General features: G+C 41.3%; 2 protein-coding genes across 4 annotated transcripts in view; one reads left to right on the top strand and one right to left on the bottom strand.

Annotated features, from left to right (window-relative positions):
* LOC138961188 (scavenger receptor cysteine-rich type 1 protein M130-like) overlaps nucleotides 1-2461 on the bottom strand; it is a 5225-nt gene extending 2764 nt beyond the window's left edge. Inside the window, exons 1-2 of the mRNA XM_070332789.1 lie at nucleotides 2280-2461; nucleotides 1465-1637 (exon numbers count right to left, since the gene is read on the bottom strand). Of these exons, the coding sequence (XP_070188890.1) occupies nucleotides 1465-1637; nucleotides 2280-2461 (355 nt within the window). The remainder of the gene's footprint in view (nucleotides 1-1464; nucleotides 1638-2279) is intronic.
* A 3734-nt stretch (nucleotides 2462-6195) lies between these two features.
* LOC138962272 (uncharacterized) lies at nucleotides 6196-25551 on the top strand. 3 transcript variants are annotated; one of them, XM_070334022.1, is made up of 3 exons: nucleotides 6196-6259; nucleotides 18312-20062; nucleotides 22280-25551. In XM_070334022.1, the coding sequence occupies exons 2-3, from the start codon at nucleotides 18673-18675 to the stop codon at nucleotides 22663-22665; spliced, it is 1776 nt and encodes a 591-aa protein (XP_070190123.1). In that variant the 5' UTR covers nucleotides 6196-6259; nucleotides 18312-18672; the 3' UTR covers nucleotides 22666-25551. The 3 variants fall into 3 exon arrangements, with proteins under 3 accessions (XP_070190123.1, XP_070190124.1, XP_070190122.1); XM_070334023.1 differs by having other exon boundaries at nucleotides 6221-6369; XM_070334021.1 differs by lacking the exon at nucleotides 6196-6259 and adding an exon at nucleotides 17170-17397.
* Nucleotides 25552-25887: the final 336 nt, after the last annotated feature.

The raw sequence follows: 25887 nt of genomic DNA, 5'->3' as shown, positions 1-25887 counted from the left end.
ACCAGCCGGGTCCGAGTACGAAATTAATTCGTAAAAAAATCGCACTTCTTGACTCTTTGGGTGCAAGTCAATGAAACTTGGTAGTTCTTCTAACGGATAGCTGCCTGAGGTATGACTAAAAGCCCCAGGGGCTCCGTGCACCTGGATTTGACAAGTTCAGTACCTTTAAGGAGAAAGGCAGTTGGGCACACAATGAGAAAGATATGGAGACCCACAAAGAGACAGACATATTACTACTTACTCTGAGAGACTACGACATCCTCAGACATTCCAACAAAGTCAATCTCCCTTCCAGGCCTCGTCTAACAGCGCAAACCAGAAACTGAGACGGACAGAGAATAAGAAATGGATGGGGGCAGACAAACAGACAGACAGATCAGTCGCTACTCATATCACTCTGAGAGCAGATGACACCGACATCATCCTCTGTATGGTTGCAGTCGCCGTGGGCCCAGGAAAGATGACGACATTATATCAACTCAACCTCCACTCTGTTGCATCGTAGGCTACGCCGTCCAACAGTACAGGCCAGAGACAGGCAGAAAAAAAGAGGCTGAAATAGACAGATCGCTACTTTGAGAGCAGGTGACACCGACGTTCACAGTTTGGTACGTTGCAGTCGTCGCAGTCGGGCCAAGGGAGGCTGGTGACATTCCAACACGTCAATTTCCTCACTTCCCCGTCCGCCAGGCGTCCAACACGTCAATTTCCTCACTTAGGCGCGCCTACCCGGACGCCAGGCGTCCAACACGTCAATTTCTTCACTTACCCGCCCGCCAGGCGTCCAACACGTCAATTTCCTCACTTCCCCGTCCGCCAGGCGTCCAACACGTCAATTTCCTCACTTCCCCGTCCGCCAGGCGTCCAACACGTCAATTTCCTCACTTCCCCGTCTGCCAGGCGTCCAACACGTCAATTTCCTCACTTATCCGTCCGCTAGGCGTCCAACACGTCAATTTCCTCACTTCCCCGTCCGCCAGGCGTCCAACACGTCAATTTACTCACTTACCCGTCCGCCAGGCGTCTAACACGTCAATTTCCTCACTTCCCCGTCCGCCAGGCGTCCAACACGTCAATTTCCTCACTTCCTCGTCTGCCAGGCGTCCAACACGTCAATTTCCTCACTTACCCGTCCGCCAGGCGTCCAACACGTCAATTTCCTCACTTCCCCATCCGCCAGGCGTCCAACACGTCAATTTTCTCACTTACCCGTCTGCCAGGCGTCCAACACGTCAATTGCCTCACTTCCCCGTCCGCCAGGCGTCCAACACGTCAATTTCCTCACTTCCCCGTCCGCCAGGCGTCCAACACGTCAATTTCCTCACTTCCCCGTCCGCCAGGCGTCCAACACGTCAATTTCCTCACTTACCCGTCCGCCAGGCGTCCAACAGAAAAAGCCAGAAAGACGAACAGAAAAAAGAAATGGATGGATGCAGACAACCAGACAGACAGATCCCTACTCACTCTGAGAGCAGATGACCCCGACATCCTCGGTATGGGTGCAGTCGCCTAGGCCTATGGGAAGATGGCGACATTCCAGCAAGTCAGTCTCCCCCCTCGTGCAGCGAACCTCGTCTAACAGCACAGGCCCATTTCCCTCCCCGAATGCTGCCGCGTGAACCACTTTGACGTCATTGCTGCAAGATGACGCAATAACAAATATATGGTTTGTTGGTAGGTTTGTGTTGGAGGGGGGGGGGCATGTGTGTGTGTCTGTTTCTGTGTGTGTGTGTGTGTGTGTGTGAGAGAGAGAGAGAGAGAGTGTGTGTGTGTGTGTGTGTGTGTGTGTGTGTGTGTGTGTGTGTGTGTGTGTGTGTGTGTGTGTGTGTGTGTGTGTGTGTGTGTGTGTGTGTGTGAATAGCCTACCAATACGAATAAATTGTAGGCCCTATTGTCATGAAACGTAGTGATCATAAGACACGCGAATGTCAATTATTTTTCAACTTTTGGTGTATAGACATCGTCCCCTCACTTCGCCCCTTTCCTGTAGTCACTGTCAGTTATGTTGGTTACATGTAGTTAGTTGGCTGACTGGTTGGCTGGCTGGCTGTTTGAATGTTTTTTAAGTGTAATGTGAGCACCTGTCACATTATAGTGTGTGTGTGTGTGTGTGTGTGTGTGTGTGTGTGTGTGTGTGTGTGTGTGTTATGTGTGTTTTTGTGTGAATGCGTGTGCAGGGGTGTGCGGACAAGAGGAGGTTGTGGATGGCTTGTGCGTGTGCCTGTTCCAATGCGTGTGCTTAAACATTCTCTCATAATTGACGCAACAAATACAATCACCTGTCGAAACGCAGACTCTTGCAGACAGCCGCACCCTCCTGCACCCCGAATCCATCGTCACAGACCGTACCCCAGGTGTCTCCGTAGCGTACCTCCACCCGTCCCTCCCACGGGGTGCTTCCGTTCACCAGTCTCACAGAATGACCTATCACAACGAGTTTCTGCCGGTGTTTGAACCCCATGTCAGCATTCGTCAAATCTCACTCTCACTCTCACTCTTACCCTCTTGACTCAGTCAGTCTTGTATGTCTGTCTGTCTGTCTGTCCCAAATAAAAGACACAACAAGTCGCGTAAGGCGAAATTACTACATTTAGTCAAGCTGTGGAACTCACAGAATGAAACTGAACGTAGTCCGCCGCTATATGATCCAAGCAAATAAGAGAACAACGTTGAAGTGACAATGACTAGGTTTAAATGTCCCTTATCAGAAAGTTCAACCTCAGTCCTTTGATGTTTATTAAACACATTTTCATATAAAGTTGGCGCTTCATATGGAAAAGTGGCTTTGAAATTGACCCTAATCCTTCTTTGGGCTCTGTAAATGTCGTTTGGGGCTATGGTTGTAAAACGGTATCTACTGGTCACCCCAATGTATAAACTGAAAACTCTTTCTGCACCAGAACACGCAGAAAGGATTGTATCTGCCTGATGTCTGATGCTTTTCAAAATCCCCAACCACTAACACCTTCAAAACGGACATTAACTGACACTGTTGTTTTTCCCTATATAATCCTTACTATTTTTCCGAGACGTCGTCGTGTTGTGTATTTAGCTTGCCACAACCTCATACATGGTCCTAAAAGTTAAAGTTGAAGAAAATACTAAAGATAAATGAACAAGCTGACGCAGTGTCATTCGCACCGTGAATCCCCCCATGGGAACATACTAAAGTCTGGTTCCAAATAGGCTCAATTTCCTTCTATTTCTTTGTATTTCTGCCTCGTAGGGGTAGGGGTGTTCAAACCAAAGGCACCTTTAAACCAAAATTCAAATCACACATTAAGACACTCAGCAGTGAAAGGGTGTCTGCTGGTAAAAAATTCCAAACAATCCTAAAAGTACTTCACTACTAAACGTGCTTTTAAAAAGAGCCGTTATTTTTCCCTCTATAATCAGTATTGTGTTTTCTGCGAACATGTAGTCTATTTAGATGGTTGTCATGTGCACATGAGTTGCTAAAGCGTTTTCAGTTGGGCATATGTCGAAAAGCAAAGAATTAGCCCTTTGAAAACCATCAGAACTGTCACACAAAAATAACATTTACCTATCTCACCAACTGACCAAACATAGGGCTTTTCCTTATGTATTATGTATTGTCGTGTTTTTTGTAGGAAAAGCCCTATGTTTGGTCAGTTGGTGAGATATTAGTATTAGTATTGTAAGATGTGTGATTTGAATTTTGGTTTAAAGGTGCCTTTGGTTTGAACACCCCTACCCCTACGAGGCAGAAATACAAAGAAATAGAAGGAAATTGAGCCTATTTGGAACCAGACTTTAGTATGTTCCCATGGGGGGATTCACGGTGCGAATGACACTGCGTCAGCTTGTTCATTTATCTTTAGTATTTTCTTCAACTTTAACTTTTAGGACCATGTATGAGGTTGTGGCAAGCTAAATACACAACACGACGACGTCTCGGAAAAATAGCAAGGATTATATAGGGAAAAACAACAGTGTCAGTTAATGTCCGTTTTGAAGGTGTTAGTGGTTGGGGATTTTGAAAAGCATCAGACATCAGGCAGATACAATCCTTTCTGCGTGTTCTGGTGCAGAAAGAGTTTTCAGTTTATACATTGGGGTGACCAGTAGATACCGTTTTACAACCATAGCCCCAAACGACATTTACAGAGCCCAAAGAAGGATTAGGGTCAATTTCAAAGCCACTTTTCCATATGAAGCGCCAACTTTATATGAAAATGTGTTTAATAAACATCAAAGGACTGAGGTTGAACTTTCTGATAAGGGACATTTTAAACCTAGTCATTGTCACTTCAACGTTCCCTTCACTAAAGTGGCTAAGATGCCTGGAGTGCAAAAGGCAGTGAAAGTGACGAGCCTATTTGGCGCGGTAGCGATTGCGCTGTGCTTCATAGCACGCTTTACTGTACCTCTCTTCGTTTTAACTTTCTGAGCGTATTTTTAATCCAAACATATCATATCTATATGTTTTTGGAATCAGAAACCGACACGGAATAAGATGAAATAGTTTTTAAAACGATTTCGGAAATTTAATTTTGATCATAATTTTTATATTTTTAATCTTCAGAGCTTGTTTTTAATCCAAATATAACATATGTATATGTTTTTGGAATCAAAAAATGACGAAGAATAAGATGAAATTGTTTTTGGATCGTTTAATAAAAAAAATAATTTTAATTAGAAGTTTCCGATTTTTAATGACCAAACTCACTCATTAGTTTTTAAGCCACCAAGCTGAAATGCAATACCAAACCCCGGGCTTCGTCGAAGATTGCTTGGCCAAAATTTCAATCAATTTGATTGAAAAATGAGGGTGTGACAGTGCCGCCTCAACTTTTACAAAAAGCCGGATATGACGTCATCAAAGGTATTTATCGAAAAAATTAAAAAAAACGTCCGGGGATATCATACCCAGGAACTCTCATGTCAAATTTCATAAATATCGGCCCAGTAGTTTAGTCTGAATCGCACGGTTCAAAGCACTCCCAAAAGAGTGTCTCAGGTCATGGCGACAGGGTCTGGAATCTTGCTGAAAGAGGCAAGAACAGGCGCAGTAGAGGGGGAAGAGGAGGAGGGCGTGGCCAAACAGGTAGGGGGCGGTTTCCAAGGCGAACCAATGCTCCTCAACATGGCAGTCAGAATATCTTTGACAGTGATGCGGAATGGGAGTCGCAACGCGACAGTGATGAGTACTACACGTAGAACTGCTTTTTGTAGTTGTCAACTCAAATATTCTGTTTTTTCAGTGTTCTTTCAGTGTTTAGTTACTGGTACATTTGATATGTCTTTTTATATTTAGTCAAGTTTTGACTAAATATTTTAACATCGAGGGGGAATCGAAACGAGGGTCGTGGTGTATGTGCGTGCGTGTGTGTGTGTGTGCGTGCGTGTGTGTGTGTGTGTGTGTAGAGCGATTCAGACTAAACTACTGGACCGATCTTTATGAAATTTGACATGAGAGTTCCTGGGTATGAAATCCCCGAACGTTTTTTTCATTTTTTTGATAAATGTCTTTGATGACGTCATATCCGGCTTTTCGTGAAAGTTGAGGCGGCACTGTCACGCCCTCATTTTTCAACCAAATTGGTTGAAATTTTGGTCAAGTAATCTTCGACGAAGCCCGGGGTTCGGTATTGCATTTCAGCGTGATGACTTCAAAATTAATTAATGACTTTGGTCATTAAAAATCTGAAAATTGTAAAATAAAATAAAAATTTATAAAACGATCCAAATTTACGTTTATCTTATTCTCCATCATTTGCTGATTCCAAAAACATATAAATATGTTATATTCGGATTAAAAACAAGCTCTGAAAATTAAATATATAAAAATTATTATCAATTTTTTTTTTTCGAAATCAATTTAAAAACACTTTCATCTTATTCCTTGTCGGTTCCTGATTCCAAAAATATATAGATATGATATGTTTGGATTAAAAACACGCTCAGAAAGTTAAAACGAAGAGAAGTACAGAAAAGCGTGCTATCCTTCTCAGCGCAACGAATACCCCGCTCTTCTTGTCAATTCCACGGGCACTGCCTTTGCCACGGGCGGTGGAGTGACGATGCTACGAGTATACGGTCTTGCTGCGTTCAGTTTCATTCTGTGAGTTCGACAGCTACTTGACTAAATATTGTATTTTCGCCTTACGCGACTTGTTATGTTTTGAGCTGCCCCCTTATTGTTGGGTGACGCAGTCAAACATCCGGGCGAATCGCTGATAACAGTGTGTAATGGCGACCAACTTGTGTGTGTCAGGCAGGTGCTGACGAATAGTATGTAAGTGTTTTTTTGCTTTTTTGGTTGTTTTTCGAGGTGTTTTGGATGTAACTCTTGGATTATGTGGATGTGTACTCAGAATTCTTCGCAGGTTCGTGCCTTCATTAGCGGTGAGTCACCAATATTCGTCCCGTCTTGTCTTTTTATTGTGTTCAGGACAGGTAGGTAGTCCTTTTTGTGTTGTTGACCCACTTTGGGGAATGTTCTTCAAACATCTTTGCTCTCTCTCGTGTTCTTCTTTCGCACTGTGCACAGGAGGTCTTTGTCAGGGCTGCTTTGTACTCGTTCGGCACTGGATCTTTTTGTAACTTTGTGAAGAGGTTGAGAAGTGCACGTGAATTATTTGGGATGATGTATTTATGTCAATGTGTATTGTGTGCACAATATGTAGAGATGACATGTGATGACATTACATTTTGCATTGACTACTCTAGACATTCGGCTGTGCTCATTATGCAACTGTTTCATGATTTGCATGTGGTATTGTTGTACATTGTGTACCGCCATACAGAGCTATTATATTTACTTGGTGAAACAAACAAAACCTTACAGTGATGACAACCAACTCATTTCAGATCTGCATCTTTAATTGTAATGGTCTAGGTGACCACAAAAAAAGAAAAGATGTGTTTGACTATTTACGTAAACAAAAATGCAATTTGTAAATTTACTACAAGAAACACACTGGAAGGCAGATAATGAAAACTTTACTCGTTCGTGCTGGGGGTACAATTGTTTTGTTGCAGGCAATGAGACAAACAAGAATGGTGTGGCAATTTTGTTAACCAATACTTTTGAATACAAGGTGTACAATGTAAACAAAGATCCAGCAGGGTGTTATGTGTTGTTGGATATAGAATTTTTTGGAAAACGTGTAACCTTAGCTAATATTTATGGTCCGAGTGTTGGCGATAAACCAGACTTTTTTCTTTCAGTATTTAACCAGATAGAACAGATGGGAAATGAGTATATTATAAGTGGGGGGGACTGGAATGTAACTCTTAATCCAAAGGTTGATGCTAGAAACTACAGAAGTGATGTTAATCGCACCAAAAGTAGAAAGACTATCTTGGAAATTGTTGATAACTTTGATTTGATTGATGTATGGCGCGAAATTTTTCCAGATAAAAAAATGTACACTTGGAGAAGATTTAATTCTTTTCAGCAGAGTCGCCTAGATTACATTTTGATTTCTGAGGCCTTGCTGTCTGATGTGAATGATGCAAAGATTATTCCTGGTTATCGCTCTGACCACTCTATGGTTATTGTTGGTTTTAAGACAGAAGACTCTGGCAAGAAAAATAGGCAGTATTGGAAATTTAATAACTCCCTTTTGAGAGACAGAACTTATGTGGATGTTATTAAACAGCTTATTTTTGATGTAAAGAAACAGTATGTGGTGCCAGTATACAATGTTGATAATATCAATGAAGTGTCTAATGATTGTATTGACTTTGTTATTAATGATCAGTTGTTTTTGGAAACTTTGTTGTTGGAAATTCGTGGAAAAACCATCTCATACTCCTGCTACAAGAAAAAAGAAGAAAATAGAGAAGAAGAAAAGTTAGTGAATGAAATAACAGAAATTGAATCAAAATTAAGGCTTGACCAAGATCTTGTGTTGTTACTGGAAGATAAGCGTTCTAGGTTAATGGAATTACGTGAGAAAAAGTTGCAGGGTATGATGGTGCGCTCACGAATCCAGTGGATTCACCAGGGTGAGAAGCCAAGTAGATATTTTTGTAATCTGGAAAATAGAAACTTTGTGTCAAAACGCGTGTGTTTTTTGGAAAAAGATGATGGTGCCGTTGTTTTTGATGATAAAGAAATTGTTAAGGAAACTAAACTTTTCTATGAAAAGCTTTATAGTAAGCATGATGTAACAGATATTGATATTGATACTTGTGTTCATAATGCCACTAAACTAAATGATGAAGAAAAAGATATGTTTGAAGGTAGCATTAGTTACAGTGAAGCCCATACAGCACTGCGTGCTATGAATAATAAAGTAGATGTGTACTGCCTGGCAGTACATACCCCAAGCGAAGTCGTCCATCTGTGTGTACATGATTCTCTCTCTCTCTCTCTCTCTCTCTCTCTCTCTCTCTCTCTCTCTCTCTCTCTCTCTCTCTCTCTCTGTCTTAAAATGTGTCATCGATGACGTGTTTTCATACTTGCTAATGCGGCAGGCTAATCATGACGTCAAATTGAAACTTCTTGAAGTCTCTCAGAAAGGGACATGAAAACCATGTGGGGGTTACTGGTTTGGGCTGGAAAAAAACCCAACTCCACCTAAAATTCAAGCGCCTATGGGGCTGAATTATGCAGCATAAATTGTGAAACATCAGGATATCTCACACTTTCAATTCTGCCATCATGTCAAATCTGACAACAAACCTACCCACAAAATGTCATAAATATCGGTGTAGAATTGAGACTTAACGGTTTTTAACTGCCAAAAATAAGTTTTTTTGACTGGAATAGTTTGTCTTGAAATTCAGTTTGGGACAACGGACCCACCCACTAAATTTCATAAAAATAGGTGAAAATTTAAATGTAACGGTAAATTATGTTTTTCTTCTGGAAAAGTATGGAGTGAAAATCAGTTGGGGACAACGAACCTACCCACAAAATTTCATAAATATCGATGAAGAATTGAGATTTAACGGTTTTTAACTGCCAAAAATAAGGTTTTTTGTCTGGAAAAGTATGTCTTAAAATTCAGTTTGGGACAACGGACCCACCCACTAAATTTCATAAAGATAGGTGAAGAATTGAAATTTAACGTTTTTTAACTGCCAAAATTATGTCTTTCTTCTGGAAAAGTATAGAGTGAAAATCAGTTGGGGACAACGAACCTACCCACAAAATTTCATAAATATCGGTGAAGAATTGAAATTTAACGGTTTTTAACTGCCAAAATTATGTTTTTCTTCTGGAAAAGTATGGAGTGAAAATAAGTTGGGGACAACAAACCTACCTTTAAAATTTCATAAGAATCAGTGAAGAAATAGGATTTAACGATTTTTTAACGGCCTTTAAATCATTGGCAGTGATGTTCCGAGGCGTCGGTCATCGGTCATAGACCGATTTAGGTTGTAAAATGACCGATTGCAAACACCTCTGTCCCGTCAAATGTCCGATCCGATCGCAAAGTCAGCGGTCATTGTCCGATAGTATTACGTCTTGAGCGGTCACTGCAAGAAGAATCTGTACAAACTGAAGTATCAAACCCTGTTAAAACGAGTTCGAATCGGGGCCTACTTGAACTTCAATTTTCACTCTCGGTCGAACAATAACACAAGGGACGCAACTCTCGACCGAACAATATTACAAGAGCCACAACTCTCGCTACTTTTGACAGCGACACTTTACTTCCGCCGCCACATTTCTGCAAAGATGCCGCCGAAGAAAAAGGTTTGCGTGGGAAAAGGGCAGACACTTTTGAGTGGCTTTGTTAAAAAAAAAAGGACGACACGGACAGTCAAGTTGCAGGGCCTTCGGCCCCGTCAGAGACTGAAGCCTCAGAAGGTGAGCCAATAGATCTACAACCTCAGGAAGAGACGCAAGAAACGAAAGTAGCTGTTCAAGCTCACTGAAAATGATCACGTGTGACATTCTGAAGTGTGTGAAAGATCACTTGTCACTTGTGACATTAATTCTGAAGCATAGTGTGTGTGTGTGTGTGTGTGTGTGTGTGTGTGTGTGTGTGTGTGTGTGTGTGTGTGTGTGTGTGTGTGTGTGTGTGTGTGTGTGTGTGTGTGTGTGTGTATGTGTGTGTGAAAGATCACTTATGACATTCTGAAGCATGTGTCTGTGTGTGTGAAAGTAACCCTACTGAACACTGTTGCATTTAAAATATTAAAATAAATTTGGAACTGTTCAGTTTTTATTTGCCTTTATTCATATATTCTCAGTCATCTAAAAAGGTTAGGTGCCATGATTTGTTCGCTTGATCTGAATGTCCTATTGATTTTTTGTAGTCAGGACATGATGTCCTATTAGTTTTTTGATTCAGGACATTTTGTCCTGTTGCCCTCCAGTCCTAGGAACATCACTGCATTGGTGATGTCATCATAACCCAGTCGTTGTAGTTGTCGTCGTAGTTGTTGGTGTTGTTGTTGTCATGTTCGTTGTCGTGATTGTTGTTGTTCTCGTGTTGTTGTTGTTGTTGTTGTTGTTGTTGTTGTTGTTGTTGTTGTTGTTGTTGTCGTCGTCGATGTCATTTGTTGTTGTTGTTGTTATCGTCGTCGTCATCGTCGTCGTTGTCAGAGGTTATTTCTAAAGATTTCATTGATAGTCTTTGTTCTCGTCACCAAGACTTGCTAAGAACAAGCTTGGAACAGCAAGAGTTCCAAGAACAAGATTAGAACAACTCATTACATCATTACCAGTACGTCATTTGTATTTAGAACACACTTTAGAAAAAACTCTTCAGCTACAAACCAGTCACCCTCACATGTCCGAGGTGTTTGTCTAAACCACTTACTGAAATGTTTTGAGGTTTAATGACCATACACATGTTGAACCGGTGAGTGTCTTCCGCTGCTTAATTCGCAAATAACTATTTTATTAAAGTCCGCTTGAAACGCTCAAAGATGAAATTCCATGTTAAAAAGTGACAAAAGTTTCACATTTTCCCGTTGTAACAGCTTCCGATGATATTATATGAAAATTCTGATCCTCTGAGAGGATTCCCCGAAACAAAATCAGTTTGTACGCCTAATTTTAATAGAATTGTCCAAACAGTGTCGCTAATATTGTGCTAAAAGATGAATTCTAGAACAATGTCCAGACAGACACCACTTGGCAAAAAAATTTTCAGTGCTGGGAGATGAAAAAAAAAACTACCTCGCTACGCGCGGGCTCCGCCCGCGCTCCGCTTGGATAATAAGAGTCCTGGCAGCGATGGCTTCACCATCGAGTTCTTTAAATTTTTCTTCGGTGACATTGGAGCCTTTTTAGTTCGTTCTTTAAATTTTGGATTTGAAACTGGAAACTTGTCGGTGACGCAACGTCAAGGAATTATTACTTGTTTGCCAAAAGAAGGAAAGCCAAAACAAGTTTATTAAAAATTGGAGACCAATCACATTACTACATACAGTTTATAAAATAGCTTCAGCATGTATTGCAAACAGGATTAAAGGCGTACTGCCCAAACTAATTCACACAGACCAAAGAGGATTTATGAAGGGGAGATACATAGGGGAAAAATATCCGGTTGTTATATGATATCCTTTTGTATACACAATATGAACAGATTCCGGGTCAACTCCTTCTAGTCGATTTTGAGAAAGCTTTCGACAGTATTTCTTGGAAATTTATAGATAGGGTTTTAGATTTTGTAAATTTGGGCCCCGACATAAAAAAAAAAATGGGTACGAGCTTTTTACTCTGAAATTGTGGCATGCGTCTCTGTAAATGGCTCTTATTCAGCCTGGTTCAGTATTTGCAGAGGAGTAAGACAAGGCGATCCTTTGTCACCTTATTTATATTTACTGTGCGCTGAGGTTTTATCAAACATGTTGCGTGAAAATGAGAAAGTAAAAGGTATACATGTGCGTGACTGTGAAATGTTAATGACTCAGTTTGCGGACGACACAGCTTTGTGTTTGGATGGAAGTGAAGAATCATTTACAGAAGCTGTGAGAATTTTGAATGTTTTTGCTAGTATGTCCGGATTAAAAATAAACTTAGAAAAAACACAGGTCATATGGATAGGGAGTAGGAGGAACAGCCAGATACGGTACTTGCGTGACATGAATTTTTGCTGGGACCCAGGGACATTTAGATATTTGGGGGTAGTTTTCTCTGTGGATACAGGAAATATTGTCCATCTAAATTATACAGGAAAGATTTCAGAGATAAGAAAAGTATTGAACATGTGGAGTAAGCGACAGCTTACCCCCTTTGGTAAAATTACTGTCTTAAAAACACAAGCAATGTCTAAGTTATAGTACTTATTTATGAATACCAGATCCATGCGATATATTTTTGAAAGAACTTGATGGTATGTTTTTTCAGTTTTTATGGAATGGTAAGCAAGGTAAAGTTAACAAGACATGTGCTTGTCAGTCTTACCAAAAGGGTGGGTTAAAAATGTTAAATGTTTGTACTTTCTTGTCAGCTATGAAAATTAGCTGGCTTAAGAGAGTTTTCTATGCTGAATCTCCTTTAACCAGGTTTACGCTCTGTCTTTATCCTGAGCTGGATAAACAGCAGCAGCTAGGGGGTGAGTTTGCCAACACTTTAATGCAATCAATCCACAATCCTTTTTGGCATGATGTATTGAAACATTTCAAGAAATTAAGCATAAAATGTATACCAACTGAAGTAAGTGAGTTTAATGCAGAATGTATCTTTTATAATAGAAATATTGTAATTGGAAAACACACTGTATACTTTAAAGATTGGACAGAAAGGGGTATTTTCCAAGTCTGTCATTTGCTGAATGAAAATGGCAGTCTATTGAATTTTGTAGATTTTCAGATATAATTTCCTACGTTGAAGGTTAATTTTTTGAAATTTGCAGGAATGGTCAAATCTATTAAGGCATATCAGAAAAAGATAAATGTAATACTATAAATTGTTAAAGCAAAAACCATGGAAAATAACATTTGAAGGAAACCATAGTGTCCAATCGTGTTTGGCCGCGGCAGACTCAGCCCCAGCTGGTGTGGTAAAATGGAATCGTATTTTTGATAACCTCAGCTGGAACAAGATCTTTTACTTATGTCATAAGACAACAGTTGATTGTCAGCTAAAATGGTTCCAGCTGAGGTTAATTTATAGGGCTTTGCCCACAAACCGCTACTTATTTCTGAGAAAAATTGTTGAATCTTCTAATTGTTCGTTTTGTAACAATGAGGAAGAAACAATTAATCATTTGATGTGGCATTGCCAGCATATTAACAGGTTTTGGCAGGAACTACAGGAACTGTTAAATAATAGTTGTTATCATGTTACTAATTTCCGGTTTTCGGAGGCGGTGGTATATTGTTTGGAGTTCAGGAAAATATGTTCACTGATAAAGCCTTAGATTTCATTATTTTACTGGCCAAATTTTATATTTACAAATGTAAATGGAACTCTGAAAGACCGATGCTTCCAATATTCTTGAAATTTTTGAAAAGTAGATATTTTTTGGAAAAGTACAAGGGGGGATTAGCAGAAGATAAGTTTGACCGCCTCTGGCAACCATATTCTAACCTGGTTTCATGAAAATTGTCCAGTACTAGGCTCTACTCCTCCTCCCTAATTCGTTAACAGTATCTTGATATATATTCTGTTGTAAACTTGAATCTTGCAGTAATCAATATTATTTAAGGGTCTAGTAGTTGTTGTTGTCAAACAGTCCTAAACAGTGTCTCTTTAACTTTCCCCCTCTCTCTCTTTACTTCTCTCTCTTTTCTAGATCATTCTTTTTTATGCATGTTGTATGTATGTAAGTGGCGATGTGAACTGTGATGTAATGTATAACGTGTTGTAAAATAAAATAAAAATAAAAAAAAATTAAAAATTTTTTAAAAAATATTAAAATCGTCTGCCAAATTTCATTTGCTTTTAAACCTTTGCCGGATGCCGCTTTTGACTACACACGCCCGACGATGCGGGTTTGTCTGAACCCATACATTTGAAAGAGGGTTTTTACCGTTTATTTCTCTAACGACGGGGTGGGTTCAGGGAAACCCACAGCGCTACTTCAGTGGGTGCATCGAGTTTCTCCCTTCACCGACTTCTTGCAGGGGAGGGAGAGGGGGAGGGACAGGGGGAGGGAGAGACTGAGAGAGACTGAGAGACTAAGAAAGAGAGAGAGAGAGAGAGACTAAGAAAGAGAGAGAGAGAGACTAAGAAAGAGAGAGAGATTCAGAAATTTATATTAGACAGCAAACGTTTTTGTTAATACCATTTGTTTAGTCATTTTGTTATTAGAGCATTGAATTGATTTATAGTGGATGCTCTCTCTCTCTCTCTCTCTCTCTCTCTCTCTCTCTCTCTCTCTCTCTCTCTCTCTCTCTCTCTCTCTCTCTCTCTCTCTCTCTCTCTGATTGTCCTCTGTGTCTCTATGTGTGTGTGTGTGTGTGTGTGTGTGTTTGTCTGTGTGTGTGTGTGTGTGTGTGTGTGTGTGTGTGTGTGGGTGTGTGTGTGTGTGTGTGTGTGTGTGTGTGTGTGTGTGTGTGTGTGTGAGATTTCCGTACCACTGTTGCTATAGTTATCGTTGTTGTTGTTCTTGTTTTCATTTGTTTAAATATCATGCATTTACAATATTGTCCGCCACATTACTCGTTTGTTTCTAAGAGCACATTTATAAGTTTATCTTGTTGTGCTCCCTTAATTACAACTTTCAATTACGGCTTTGTATTTATGCAACTGAATAAAAACTGTTTAAACCAAAGAGAGAGAGAGAGAGAGAGAGAGACTAAGAAAGAGAGAGAGAGAGACTAAGAAAGAGAGAGAGAGACTAAGAAAGAGAGAGAGAGAGAGACTAAGAAAGAGAGAGAGAGAGAGACTAAGAAAGAGAGAGAGAGACTAAGAAAAAGAGAGAGAGAGAGACTAAGAAAGAGAGAGAGACTAAGAAAGAGAGAGAGACTAAGAAAGAGAGAGAGAGACTAAGAAAGAGAGAGAGAGAGAGACTAAGAAAGAGAGAGAGAGAGACTAAGAAAGAGAGAAAGACTAAGAAAGAGAGAGAGAGACTAAGAAAGAGAGAGAGACTAAGAAAGAGAGAGAGAGAGACTAAGAAAGAGAGAGAGAGAGACTAAGAAAGAGAGAGACTAAGAAAGAGAGAGAGACTAAGAAAGAGAGAGAGAGAGAGACTAAGAAAGAGAGAGAGAGACTAAGAAAGAGAGAGAGACTAAGAAAGAGAGAGAGAGAGACTAAGAAAGAGAGAGAGACTAAGAAAGAGAGAGATAGACTAAGAAAGAGAGAGAGACTAAGAAAGAGAGAGAGACTAAGAGAGAGAGAGACTAAGAATGAGAGAGCGAGAGACTAAGAAAGAGAGAGACTAAGAAAGAGATAGAGAGAGACTAAGAGAGAGAGAGACTAAGAAAGAGAGAGAGAGAGAGACTAAGAAAGAGAGAGAGAGAGAGACTAAGAAAGAGAGAGAGAGAGACTAAGAAAGAGAGAGAGAGAGAGAGACTAAGAAAGAGAGAGAGACAGAGACTAAGAAAGAGAGAGAGAGACTAAGAAAGAGAGAGAGACTAAGAAAGAGAGAGAGAGAGACTAAGAAAGAGAGAGAGACTAAGAAAGAGAGAGAGAGAGAGACTAAGAAAGAGAGAGAGAGACTAAGAGAGAGAGAGAGAGAGACTAAGAAAGAGAGAGACTAAGAAAAAGAGACAGAGAGAGAGACTAAGAGAGAGAGACAGAGAGAGAGACACAGAGAGAGACAGAGAGAGACAGTCAGATAGACAGACAGTCAGATAGACGGATAGATAGACAGACAGACAGATCAACTGACAACAGACATACAGACAGAGAGATACGGACAGACAGACAGAGAGACAGACAGTCTCTTGGAGACAAACAGGCAGACAGACACTGTTCCGCCGCTTTGGTAATTATGGGTGTAGCAGAACCCGCGCCGTCGGCAGAGGGATAGTTACAATCACTACTACTAGTACTATTAAAAGTATGGGTTTGTGTGAACCCGGGAAGCACGGCAAAGGTTAAGAGTACGCTCATAAGCTTAGCTTGTTGTGCTCCATGTTCCTAATTTCATGTATGCGGCAATAGTACCAATGACATTTATTGAATAAACTTGTTTAAACCAGAAAAAAAGAAGGTTTTTACACACAGCACAGACACCCTTTCGTGTAAACACTCACCGCTTGAGAACATCCTAGGTGCCCTACGAAAAGAGCGAGCAATTTTCAACGAATTTATTTTTGCGCGGCCATCCGGATTTTCTGATCAGACAATCGGACGGCGCGTTTTGGCGCTAGACCTAATTTTTAAAATCTAAATAATGAATTGACAGCTTGTTACAAAAACATTCTTAAATCATTAAGAATTCTTTTTTCATCAAGACAAGATCAGTACAAATCGAAGTTTTGAAAGTTTAAAAAACATAGCCCGGAAGTGGGTCCCGCAAAACGTTGTGGTTTACGCGAGCTAAATAGCCATTCAAACGAGCTGTGTCATTTAATGCTATTAACTGCTATTGCAAGTGTGTTCGATAAGGTTAGAACTGCTTTTTTTTTTTTTTTTTTTTTTTTTTTTTTTTTCGTCGCGATATAACCTTCGTGGTAGAAAACGACGTTAAACACCAAATAAAGAAAGAAAGAAATGCTTTTTTTATGAGAAGATTTAAATCGTTCTGTAAACCATTTGAGACGGACTGGGGCTTTAAACGTTATTTAAACGTCGGGTGCCTGTGCACACGTTTTATTTCTGTGCACCTTTTCCCGCCTGATAACTTCGCTCGATAAGGAACCATGATTTGTTTTGGCCACAGTCGCGTTTGTAGGCTTGATAATGCTTGAGTTGTGCAATCTTTATTTCATTCTTGCGCAATTATCATTTTGTGGTACACATGTACCTTTGAAGTTAGCATGCATGTACCTTAGTTTGGATTGGCAGTAAGTTAGCCTTGCGCTGTCGCATTTTGTGATACTTTCTAAATGTGAAAACTGAGTAAAGTCGACGTAGCCTTTGCGGTTTGCGAACGTATTGTCTCCCTTTAATTTATCCTAGCTCAATGGACAAGTCGTGATACACTTGTGTCTACAGTAACTAGGTTCCTGACATAGCCAGTACGGGCGCCTGTGTATTTCATGACGACACTCGTTTATCAGCTTGCACCTTTTTCCGCTCGACAGTTACGCTCGATAAGGAACAACGACGTGTTTCGGACACCATCGCGTTGTCAGGCTGCTGAACAGTGTTTGAGTTGTGCAGTATTATTTTGTTTCTGTCTTGCGCAATTATCTTTTTGTGGTACATCTGTACCATTCAAGAGTACATATATATATATAGCCTGTGTTTGGGTTGTCAGCCTTGCGCAGTCGTCTTTTCGTGATACTGTTTAACCCGTGAAAACAGAGTAGAGTCGATGTTTTCATAAAGCCTGTGTTTGGGGCTGTGTCGTATGTATTTCACCCTTCAGTATCCGTCAAGCGGTGATACACTCGAATCCACAAACAGTAAGTTGCAAACACAGTCATGTCTTCGATTGTGCCGTCCTTAGATCTTCATTACGCCATCATTATTTTGGTCTGGACACATGATATGTCTCATGTATATCAATGGATTTTTTTTTTAAATAACATGGCCTCCCTGTGCAAGAAACGGGTCATGAGGTTGTTGAGTATTGGTATGTGTCAACATGAAAGGATTCTCTTATTCCATGTAAAACATCCGAGGTCACGTGCTCGATCGTCCACACTGTGAGGCGAGAGGTTGTGTGCACTTGTGTCGCTTAAGGCCTCTCTCTCTGTATAAAGAATTGTCATTGTCAGTCTCTCTCTCTCTCTCTCTCTCTCTCTCTCTCTCTCTCTCTCTCTCTCTCTCTCGTCTCTCTCGTCTCTCTCTCTGTCTCTCTTTGTCTCTCTCTCTCTCTCTCTCTCTCTCTCTCTCTCTCTCTCTCTCTCTCTCTCTCTCTCTCTCTTTCTTGATCATTTTTTTATTTGCAAGCCCTCTCTATTCAGATCTCCGCGAAAAGCATATAGGGAAATGTTCAAGGGAAGGAGTAGAACTGTCTTTAAAAACACCTTTGGAAAATCCCTGTACTCATACCACAAGAAATGTTGCCATGTTTCGTTTCTATGCTATCAGACTAAGGGACGAATGCGTCAGTTGAATGAAAGGTACGATTGCTCAAATAGACATTGTTATAGAAACCTTTTTGGGCATTACGTGTGTGTGTGTGAGTGTGTGTGTGTGTGTGTGTGTGTGTGTGTGTGTGTGTGTGTGTGTGTGTGTGTGTGTGTGTGTGTGTGTGTGAGCAGAAGATTGTTCATTAACCTTATTTTCAAATGAAAATCAAATCTCTTCTTTATGCAGAACGTCCTTCATCTGGTGTGACTAATAATTGATCGCCTTTTTTATTCATTTTCAGATTTCGAAAACAACAATTGCCACAACACTTGAATTTATTTTATACCAACTGTTGGTTTGTTCGCAGAAGGAACATCGAACACTAAAAGGTGTCAATAGAAGTATACCGTTGCTTCGAAGTCAGACTTTTTTGGGAAACTATTTTCCCATTGTTTCTAGAAGTTTAACCTTAAGTTAAACTAAGCAAAACTTCACTTTGTTCATCAAAGCAAAGACCTGCATTCCTGGTGAGGTTTGGATAACTAGAGCTTCAGACAAGATACAATCAAAGAGCAAGTCATTACTATCGGAGGGACATTTTCTCATCTACTCGAGTCTATTTCTTATTACCAGCAGAAGGAGACCTTTGTTGTGCAGTCGCCATGTTTTTCTTCTTCGCGATCCTCACCCTAACGTCCGTGTTGCCTGTGTTACATTCTGATGCGCAGGATTTGGTTTTGGTAACACCATGTGGTCATAACGTCACAATACCGCAGGGCGAGAACGCCACAGAGCTGTTGGTAAACGCCACCTTTGACAATCCTCAGCCTCTAGGTGCATCCTGTAGCTGGGTAATTCCCTCACCGAACTCCTCTGCGAGCAACCAGATCTTGCTCAACGTCGACGAGCTTGCTTCCTTGGCGTGCGGAACCAACGCCTTCAGTCTCTTTGAATGGGACCCTCGGAGTAGCCTAAACGATCATCATCGGCATCCTCTTACGCTGTATTGTTTTAGTACCTGGCCACAAGACTACCAAGGGGTAGTGTCTCGTCCAGGCTTTTCAATTCTGGTGAGCCTGAACACGACCTCAGCTTTGCCTGAAGAATTTTCGGTCTTCTTTCGCCTTCTGACCACGTCGTTTGCTGACCTGTGCCCGGAGACCGGTCGCAAGGTGATCGACGTCCCTCCAGGAGTGTTTGAACAACATGAAAACAGTCTCAACCTGAACCATCCATCCCTGGTGGGCAGGATTCCTGACTACATGACATGCAGGTGGGAGTTCCGCTCCCGGTTCGGAGAAGCAGTGGTGCTAAGGCTGAAAACTTACTTCGGTCCAAACCCACCAGGGCCAGGTGTGTGTCCAGGGAACGACACACTACTCATCAGCGACGAGGAAAACTCGGACTCCACAATCACCATCCCGTACTGCAAGGACCCAGGCGTCGACTACGTTTACACCGGGGTCACCGGCAAGGTCTTCGTCACTCTTCAAACAGACGACACAGGGGGAGCGTATCCAGATTTCTATATCTATTACTGGATCTTGGACTCCTGCCCTACTTTCTCGAATCTGCAAAGTGTTTTGGGACAGGAGGAGGTCATCAAAGGCATCTCTAACGGCGTCCCAATGGTAGGGCAGAACACGTCCTGCTACTGGGTGATCGAGAGTCTGTCACTATCAAACAGCGTCGTCAAGCTGACTCGACTGCAAGTAGACGATCAGTTCCAGCAGAACTGTGATGTCAGCCAGGACTATCTTCTCATTAACGGCAAACGCAACATCAGCCTCTGCAGCAACAGCAGCAACAAAGGGCTGTTTCCAATCTGGAGCAAGTCTTGGCGACTGGAGGTCACCTTCCACTCGCAACCGACGTCTTCCAGCAGGTCTTTCTTGCTGTACTACACGGGCGTGAGAAGCGGGCAGTGTCAGGGTCACCCTCAATTTGAATGGGCGAGGGACCACGTGAAAAACGTGGCACTGCACCCTGTTCAGGCCGAGGACACCAGTGAAGGATCTGTGTGCCAGTGGCTGTTCGAAGCAGTAACTACAGGTGAGTTGTTATTGTTGTTGTTGCTGTTGTTGTTGTTGTTGTTGTTGTTGTTGTTGTTGTTGTAGTAGTTGTGGTTGTTGTTGTAGTTGTTGTTGTTGTTGTTCTTCTTCTTCTTCTGCTTGTTCTTGTCGTTGTCGTTGTTATTGTTTTTTGTTGCTGCAGCTGCTGCTGCTGCTGTTGTTGCTGGGAAGCGGATTTGAAGACGTTGAGGGATTGCTGCATTTTGATAACTGTTATTTTTTTATTTTCTCGAAACAGAGCCTCAATTCACAAAATGCTATTTTCCTCCCAATTAATTCTGTGTTGTCTATGTAGACCCGTCCACAACACAAATGTCGAAAAACACACTCTATATCCTCTTCGCGCCTCTTCTTCTCGTTCGCACCTCTCAACACCAACCCCTTCTGTCACAGGTATCTAGTATAGCTCAGTTGGTAGAGAGTTGAACTTATGCTCCTTGGGTCATAGTTTGGAATCCGGGCCGGATGGACATATCAAAAGGACCCCTCCCCCCCCCCCCCCCCCCCCACACACACACACACACACAACCACTACCCCCATCCCCGCCATGGTTCGTAAATAGCCTCAGTCCTTCTGTCAAAAGGGAAGGTGGCTAATTACACATAAAACACGCACATGAATACGCGCATGGGGAGTGCAATTCTTGTTGCTGCAAGCTTTCCACTGGGAGAAAGCGATTCGAATTTTCGCAAAGTGGGACGACGAAGTAGGAAATGATCTAAAAAAAATAAATTAGATACGTTTGCATCCAAAGTACATTCTGATCATCGTCGCTCCACGGCTATCGCCAGTTATCTCTCTGACCGGACGTTAAAGTCCTACGCGAATCTATCTAAACAAGAATACAGAGTTATCTCCCATTTGTTGTTCGCGAGACGAAAATGATTGCAGATTGGCCGACTTCGACAGTGATCTCCGTTCTGTTCTTCACAGTTATGATAAAGACATCGTTCTAAGGTCAAAACAAGTCGAAATGTTGGGACTGCTGCCGGAAGGAGACCGTAATGTATGGTTGCATCACTGTCAAAAAATCGTCTGCTCCAGCGAGCGCCGAAACCAAACGGTTGATTATCACGTTACACTTTTGCCATATTTAGAGTTGTTTGCACAATAAATACAGCCGCGAAAAATAGCTCGCTTGAAACTGTCTTACATATAATAATAATAATAATAATAATGCAAACTTTTATAGCGCTATTCTAGAAAAATGTCTACTCTTAGCGCTTTACAATACATACATCGACCAAGCATACTATACACGCACAGGCAAAGAAACCGACCAAACATAACCAACAAACTATACATGCACAGGCAAAGAAAACGACCAAACATACAATACACGCACAGGCAAAGGTAACGACCAAACATAAGCAAACATACTATGACCAAACATAACCAACATACTATACGCGCGCAGGCAAAGAGAACAATCAGCACATATAATAATTACTGACAACTAATAATGCAGGCATACAGTGACAGTCCAACACACAGCCTAAGCACAAGAACCACAGTAGGCTTCTATATAAAAACGTGTCAACAGTACTATTTACACACACACAAACAGTGCTGACACAGAGCGCAGAAAATATTTTAGGCACTAGGTAGGGGGTGAGGTGGGGCGGGATGGGGTGGGTGGGGAGATGCTGGAGGGAAAAAAAATCACTTGCGCTGAAAGAGGTGTGTTTTGAGATTTGTCTTGAATGTAGTGAGAGAATCTGTGTGTCTGAGAGGCAGAGGTAATCTATTCCAGGTCACAGGGGCTTGATAGGCGAAGGACCTCTCGCCACATGTCTTTGTTTGCACTGTGGGGAGTCGGAAGAAAAAATTACACAACACCATGAAAAATCATTATCGACGATCGCGAATCTGCTTACATCCATAACACATTACGAAAAGATCTAAATATGTAAAAAAAAAAAATCGATTTCCTCGCCAGACAAGGAAAACCAAGGCATCCTGTCAGGGATAGAATGAGCCGAACTCATTTTGATCTGAGTTCAGGATGTCCAAAGTAGGAATCTCCCAGCAATTTGATAATAAAAGAGCTACGTTCAAAGTACAAATTTCCCAGTAGTGGGATGATAACAGTCTGAAATGAAATGACAGGAAATGATGAGCTAAGTTCAAAGTACGAATTTCCACACAAAAAGGATGATAAAAGTATGACATGAAATAACACGTTTTCTTCTTCAGGTTACGTGGTGCAGGTAGAACTGACACGCGCCACCTCTGACACAGACCCCGTGGGCGTCGAATTCAACGAAGACACCTGCATCTACGACAGCTTCAGCATCTACAGCGGGGACACCGCCAACGACCAGACGAAAATCAACGCCACTTGCGCGAAAACTCCGCAGAGGGGATCCTTGATTCGATACACCAGTAGCTCCAGAAACATGCTGTTCGTTCACCACAGAGACCCCCATGTTCCTGAGTCTGGTTTTGTCATGGAGGTTCGTCAAATTAGAGACCCTGCAACCAACGGTGGTTCTGCTCCAGGTAACAAGATGACGTTGCGTGGCATGCAAAGCGTGATGCTGTTCTTTTGTTTTGTGCTGGATTTTCTTGGGTACGTTTAGAGAGAATGACACAAAGGGGTGCTGTAGTATTGCATTGTCTCAAAACGAGAGTTGTCCGTCCCTGCCATAGCCCGCGGCGCTGTCGGCGGGTAGTTCCGGTTGTTTTGTTTACGTCCAAAATGGCTGAACGAGAGAAGAAGATAAGTGGTGGAGGGAAACGTTACTGTGTCTGCTGTTCAAACTACGTGGGTAAAGAAGTTGAAGGGCGGGTTGTCATGCGGTTCCATTTTGCAAACACAAACCGGAACTACCTGCCGTTCCATGGGCGCAACTCTGTCCGACTATCGCGTTAGTTTTGAGACTAGCTGAGAAACCTATGCCTTGTCTTGTTTACAAAAAGGTGGGTTTTTTCCATTTTAGTTATATATCCACACTTGATGCCGTTTGTTGCAGTTTCTGGAATATGTTTAACAAACAAGTATCATTATTTTAGACACAATTCATATGTCTAGTACTGCTCTTTTGTGATCCTGTCAAATCTTGTAAAGCCATCATCGTTCATGAATTTTAAAAAACCGAGAAGCTGGACTTGTATACCTGCCGTGGACAAGCAGCATGTTTTAAAATTCATTAAAGCCTGATGCTGGTCTTTTGTACATCTGTTCAGTCTGGAAAACCCAGCATGGTTAATAATTCTTCAAAATGTGATACCGGGTTTTTTGGGGGCTTGTATTTTCATCCTTCAGAGCCAGCATGGTCCAGGAATCACCTCAGCTTAATGCTTGTCTGTTGTACTTTTGTTTTAGCCATGTAAAGCCACCCTGGTCCGCAATTCATCAAAACGTGATGCTGGTCTTTTTGGACTTGTGTTCTAGCCTTTTAAAGCAAGCATGCTGCATTATCAAAGTCTGATGTTGGTCTTTTGTCCTGTTTTATTTTGGAAAGTCAACATACAGTAATTTGTTAAAGTCTCTGCTGGTCTGTTGTGCTTTTGTTTAACTCTGGAAAGTCAGCTTGGTTCATAATTTTTGAAAATATGATACCAATCTTTTGGGGTTGTATTTTAGTCATACAGAGCCAGCATGATCCATAAATCACCCTAGTCTCATGCAGGTCTGTTGTGTTTGTATCTTAACCTTGTAAAGCCACCATGGTCTGCAAGTCATCAAAGTCTCATGTTTGTCTTTTATGCTTCTGATTCAATCTGGAAAGCCAGCATGGTCCATGATTCATCGAATGCTGCTCTTTGGCGCTTACAAGTATGCTAGCATTGGACAGCCAGCATGGTTTAAATTGTATCAGAGCCTGATGATGGTCTTGTGTGCTTTTGTTTCAGTCTGGAACAGCCAGCAGTGTTCATAGTTTGTCAAGATATGATGCCTATCTTTTGGGGGTTGTATTTTAGTGTAGTTTTAGAACCAGCATGAATCATAATTCTCCAAAGTCTGAAGCCGGTCTGTTGTGCTTCTGTTTTAGCCTTGTGAAGCCACCATTGTCCCCCATTCATCAAAGTCTCATCCGTCGCGATATAACCCTTCGTGGTTGAAAACGACGTTAAACACCAAATAAAGAAAGAATCAAAGTCTCATGATGATCTGTTGTGCCTCTGAAAGCCAGCAAGGTTAATAATTCATCAATATGTAATGTTTTTTGTGTGCTGGTATGATAGTTTCGGACAGCCACCAAGGTTACAAATGTATCATAGCCTGATGCTGGAATGGAAAAGCCAGCATGGTTCATAATTTGTGAAAACATGATGCCGATCTTTTGGACCAGCATTATCCATAATTCATCAGAGTCTGAGGCTGGTCTGTTGTGCTTCTGATTTAGTCTTTGAAAGGTCATCGTGAGCCATATGTCATCTGAATGTGATGTCTTTTGGGCTAGTGATTAAGCCTTTGAACGCTAGCATTGTTCATAATTCAGCAAAGTCTGATGCTGGTCATTTAAGCTTGTGTCTTGGCCTTGGAAAGCTGTTTCTCCTTTTACCCTTGTTAACGGTGTTTCAGTCTTGTATAGAATATAGTCAATGTTTGTAAAGATTTTAGTCAAGCAGTATGTAAGAAATGTTAAGTCCTTTGTACTGGAAACTTGCATTCTCCCAGTAAGGTAATACATTGTACTACGTTGCAAGCCCCTGGAGCAATTTTTTGATTAGTGCTTTTGTGAACAAGAAACAAAGTGGCTCTATCCCATCTCCCCCCCCCCCCCCTTTCCCCTTCCCCCTTCGCGATATAACCTTCGTGGTTGAAAACGACGTTAAACACCAAATAAAGAAAGAAATGTTCTGGTGCTAGGAAATTGAAGTTGCATCATTCTTGCTCACTGTTCTCTTGTGTTCCGAGCGCTTCTTTCCGTTGATTTATTTTGATGAACTTGTTTATTGTGTGTTTAATCGTAACTAATTAAATGCAATTAAATGATTCGCCACCATGAATGCAAGTCGTGTATAATAAATATGATAAGTATATGATTTTGTTAGATAGGTTAAATGTGTGATTAAAAACAACAGAATGTTAATAATTCCCCACCACGAATGCAAGTCTTGTATAATAATTATAATAAGTATTAATAGGATTTTGTTCCATATGTTAAATGTGTGATTAAATACAACTGAATGTCTGGAGTGATCCCATGCTATTTTGTCTACTGAAAAATCGTCTTTACCTACGTTAACTTATGTCTGGTTGCACACTCTGAGACATTCTGTGTGTGTGTGTGTGTGTGTGTGTGTGTGTGTGTGTGTGTGTGTGTGTGTGTGTGTGTGTGTGTGTGTGTGTTGTGTGTGTGTGTTTTGTGAATTTTTGTGTGTTACCATTTCTCCTACAGCTTATACAAAATTCAAATTAGCCAAGGTTGTAAAAAGGATGTCTCTATTTATTCATCGACTGCTCTTTTCCATGTTCACAACAATGAATTTGCTTGCAGTAAATAAGCCTACATGTAGCAGGGCTGAGTACAGTTGTTTCTATTTCGTTGTGTGGAGCGTGAACATGTGTGCAGATGCTGTAATGTTGTGTCGTTTACTTGTCTTAAACAGTTACAAGAAAAACAAGCCAAGTCATACATACCGTTGTGTCTCTCTCTGTCTCTTGTTCATGCCCTTTATGTCTGTCTGCCTGTCTGTCTGTCTGTCTGTCTTTATTTCTCTCTCTCTCTCTCTCTCTCTCTCTCTCTCTCTCTCTTTAATTATATAATTGTGTGTCTATGCGTCCCAAGGACAGATTGTAAGAAAAGGCGTAGCCTTAAATCTTAATCCTTGTTAAATAAAGTTCAATTCAA

This window comes from Littorina saxatilis, linkage group LG3, assembly GCF_037325665.1.
Source record: "Littorina saxatilis isolate snail1 linkage group LG3, US_GU_Lsax_2.0, whole genome shotgun sequence".
Taxonomy (NCBI): Eukaryota; Metazoa; Mollusca; class Gastropoda; order Littorinimorpha; family Littorinidae; genus Littorina; species Littorina saxatilis.
This window is presented reverse-complemented; position numbering and strand designations above follow the sequence as displayed.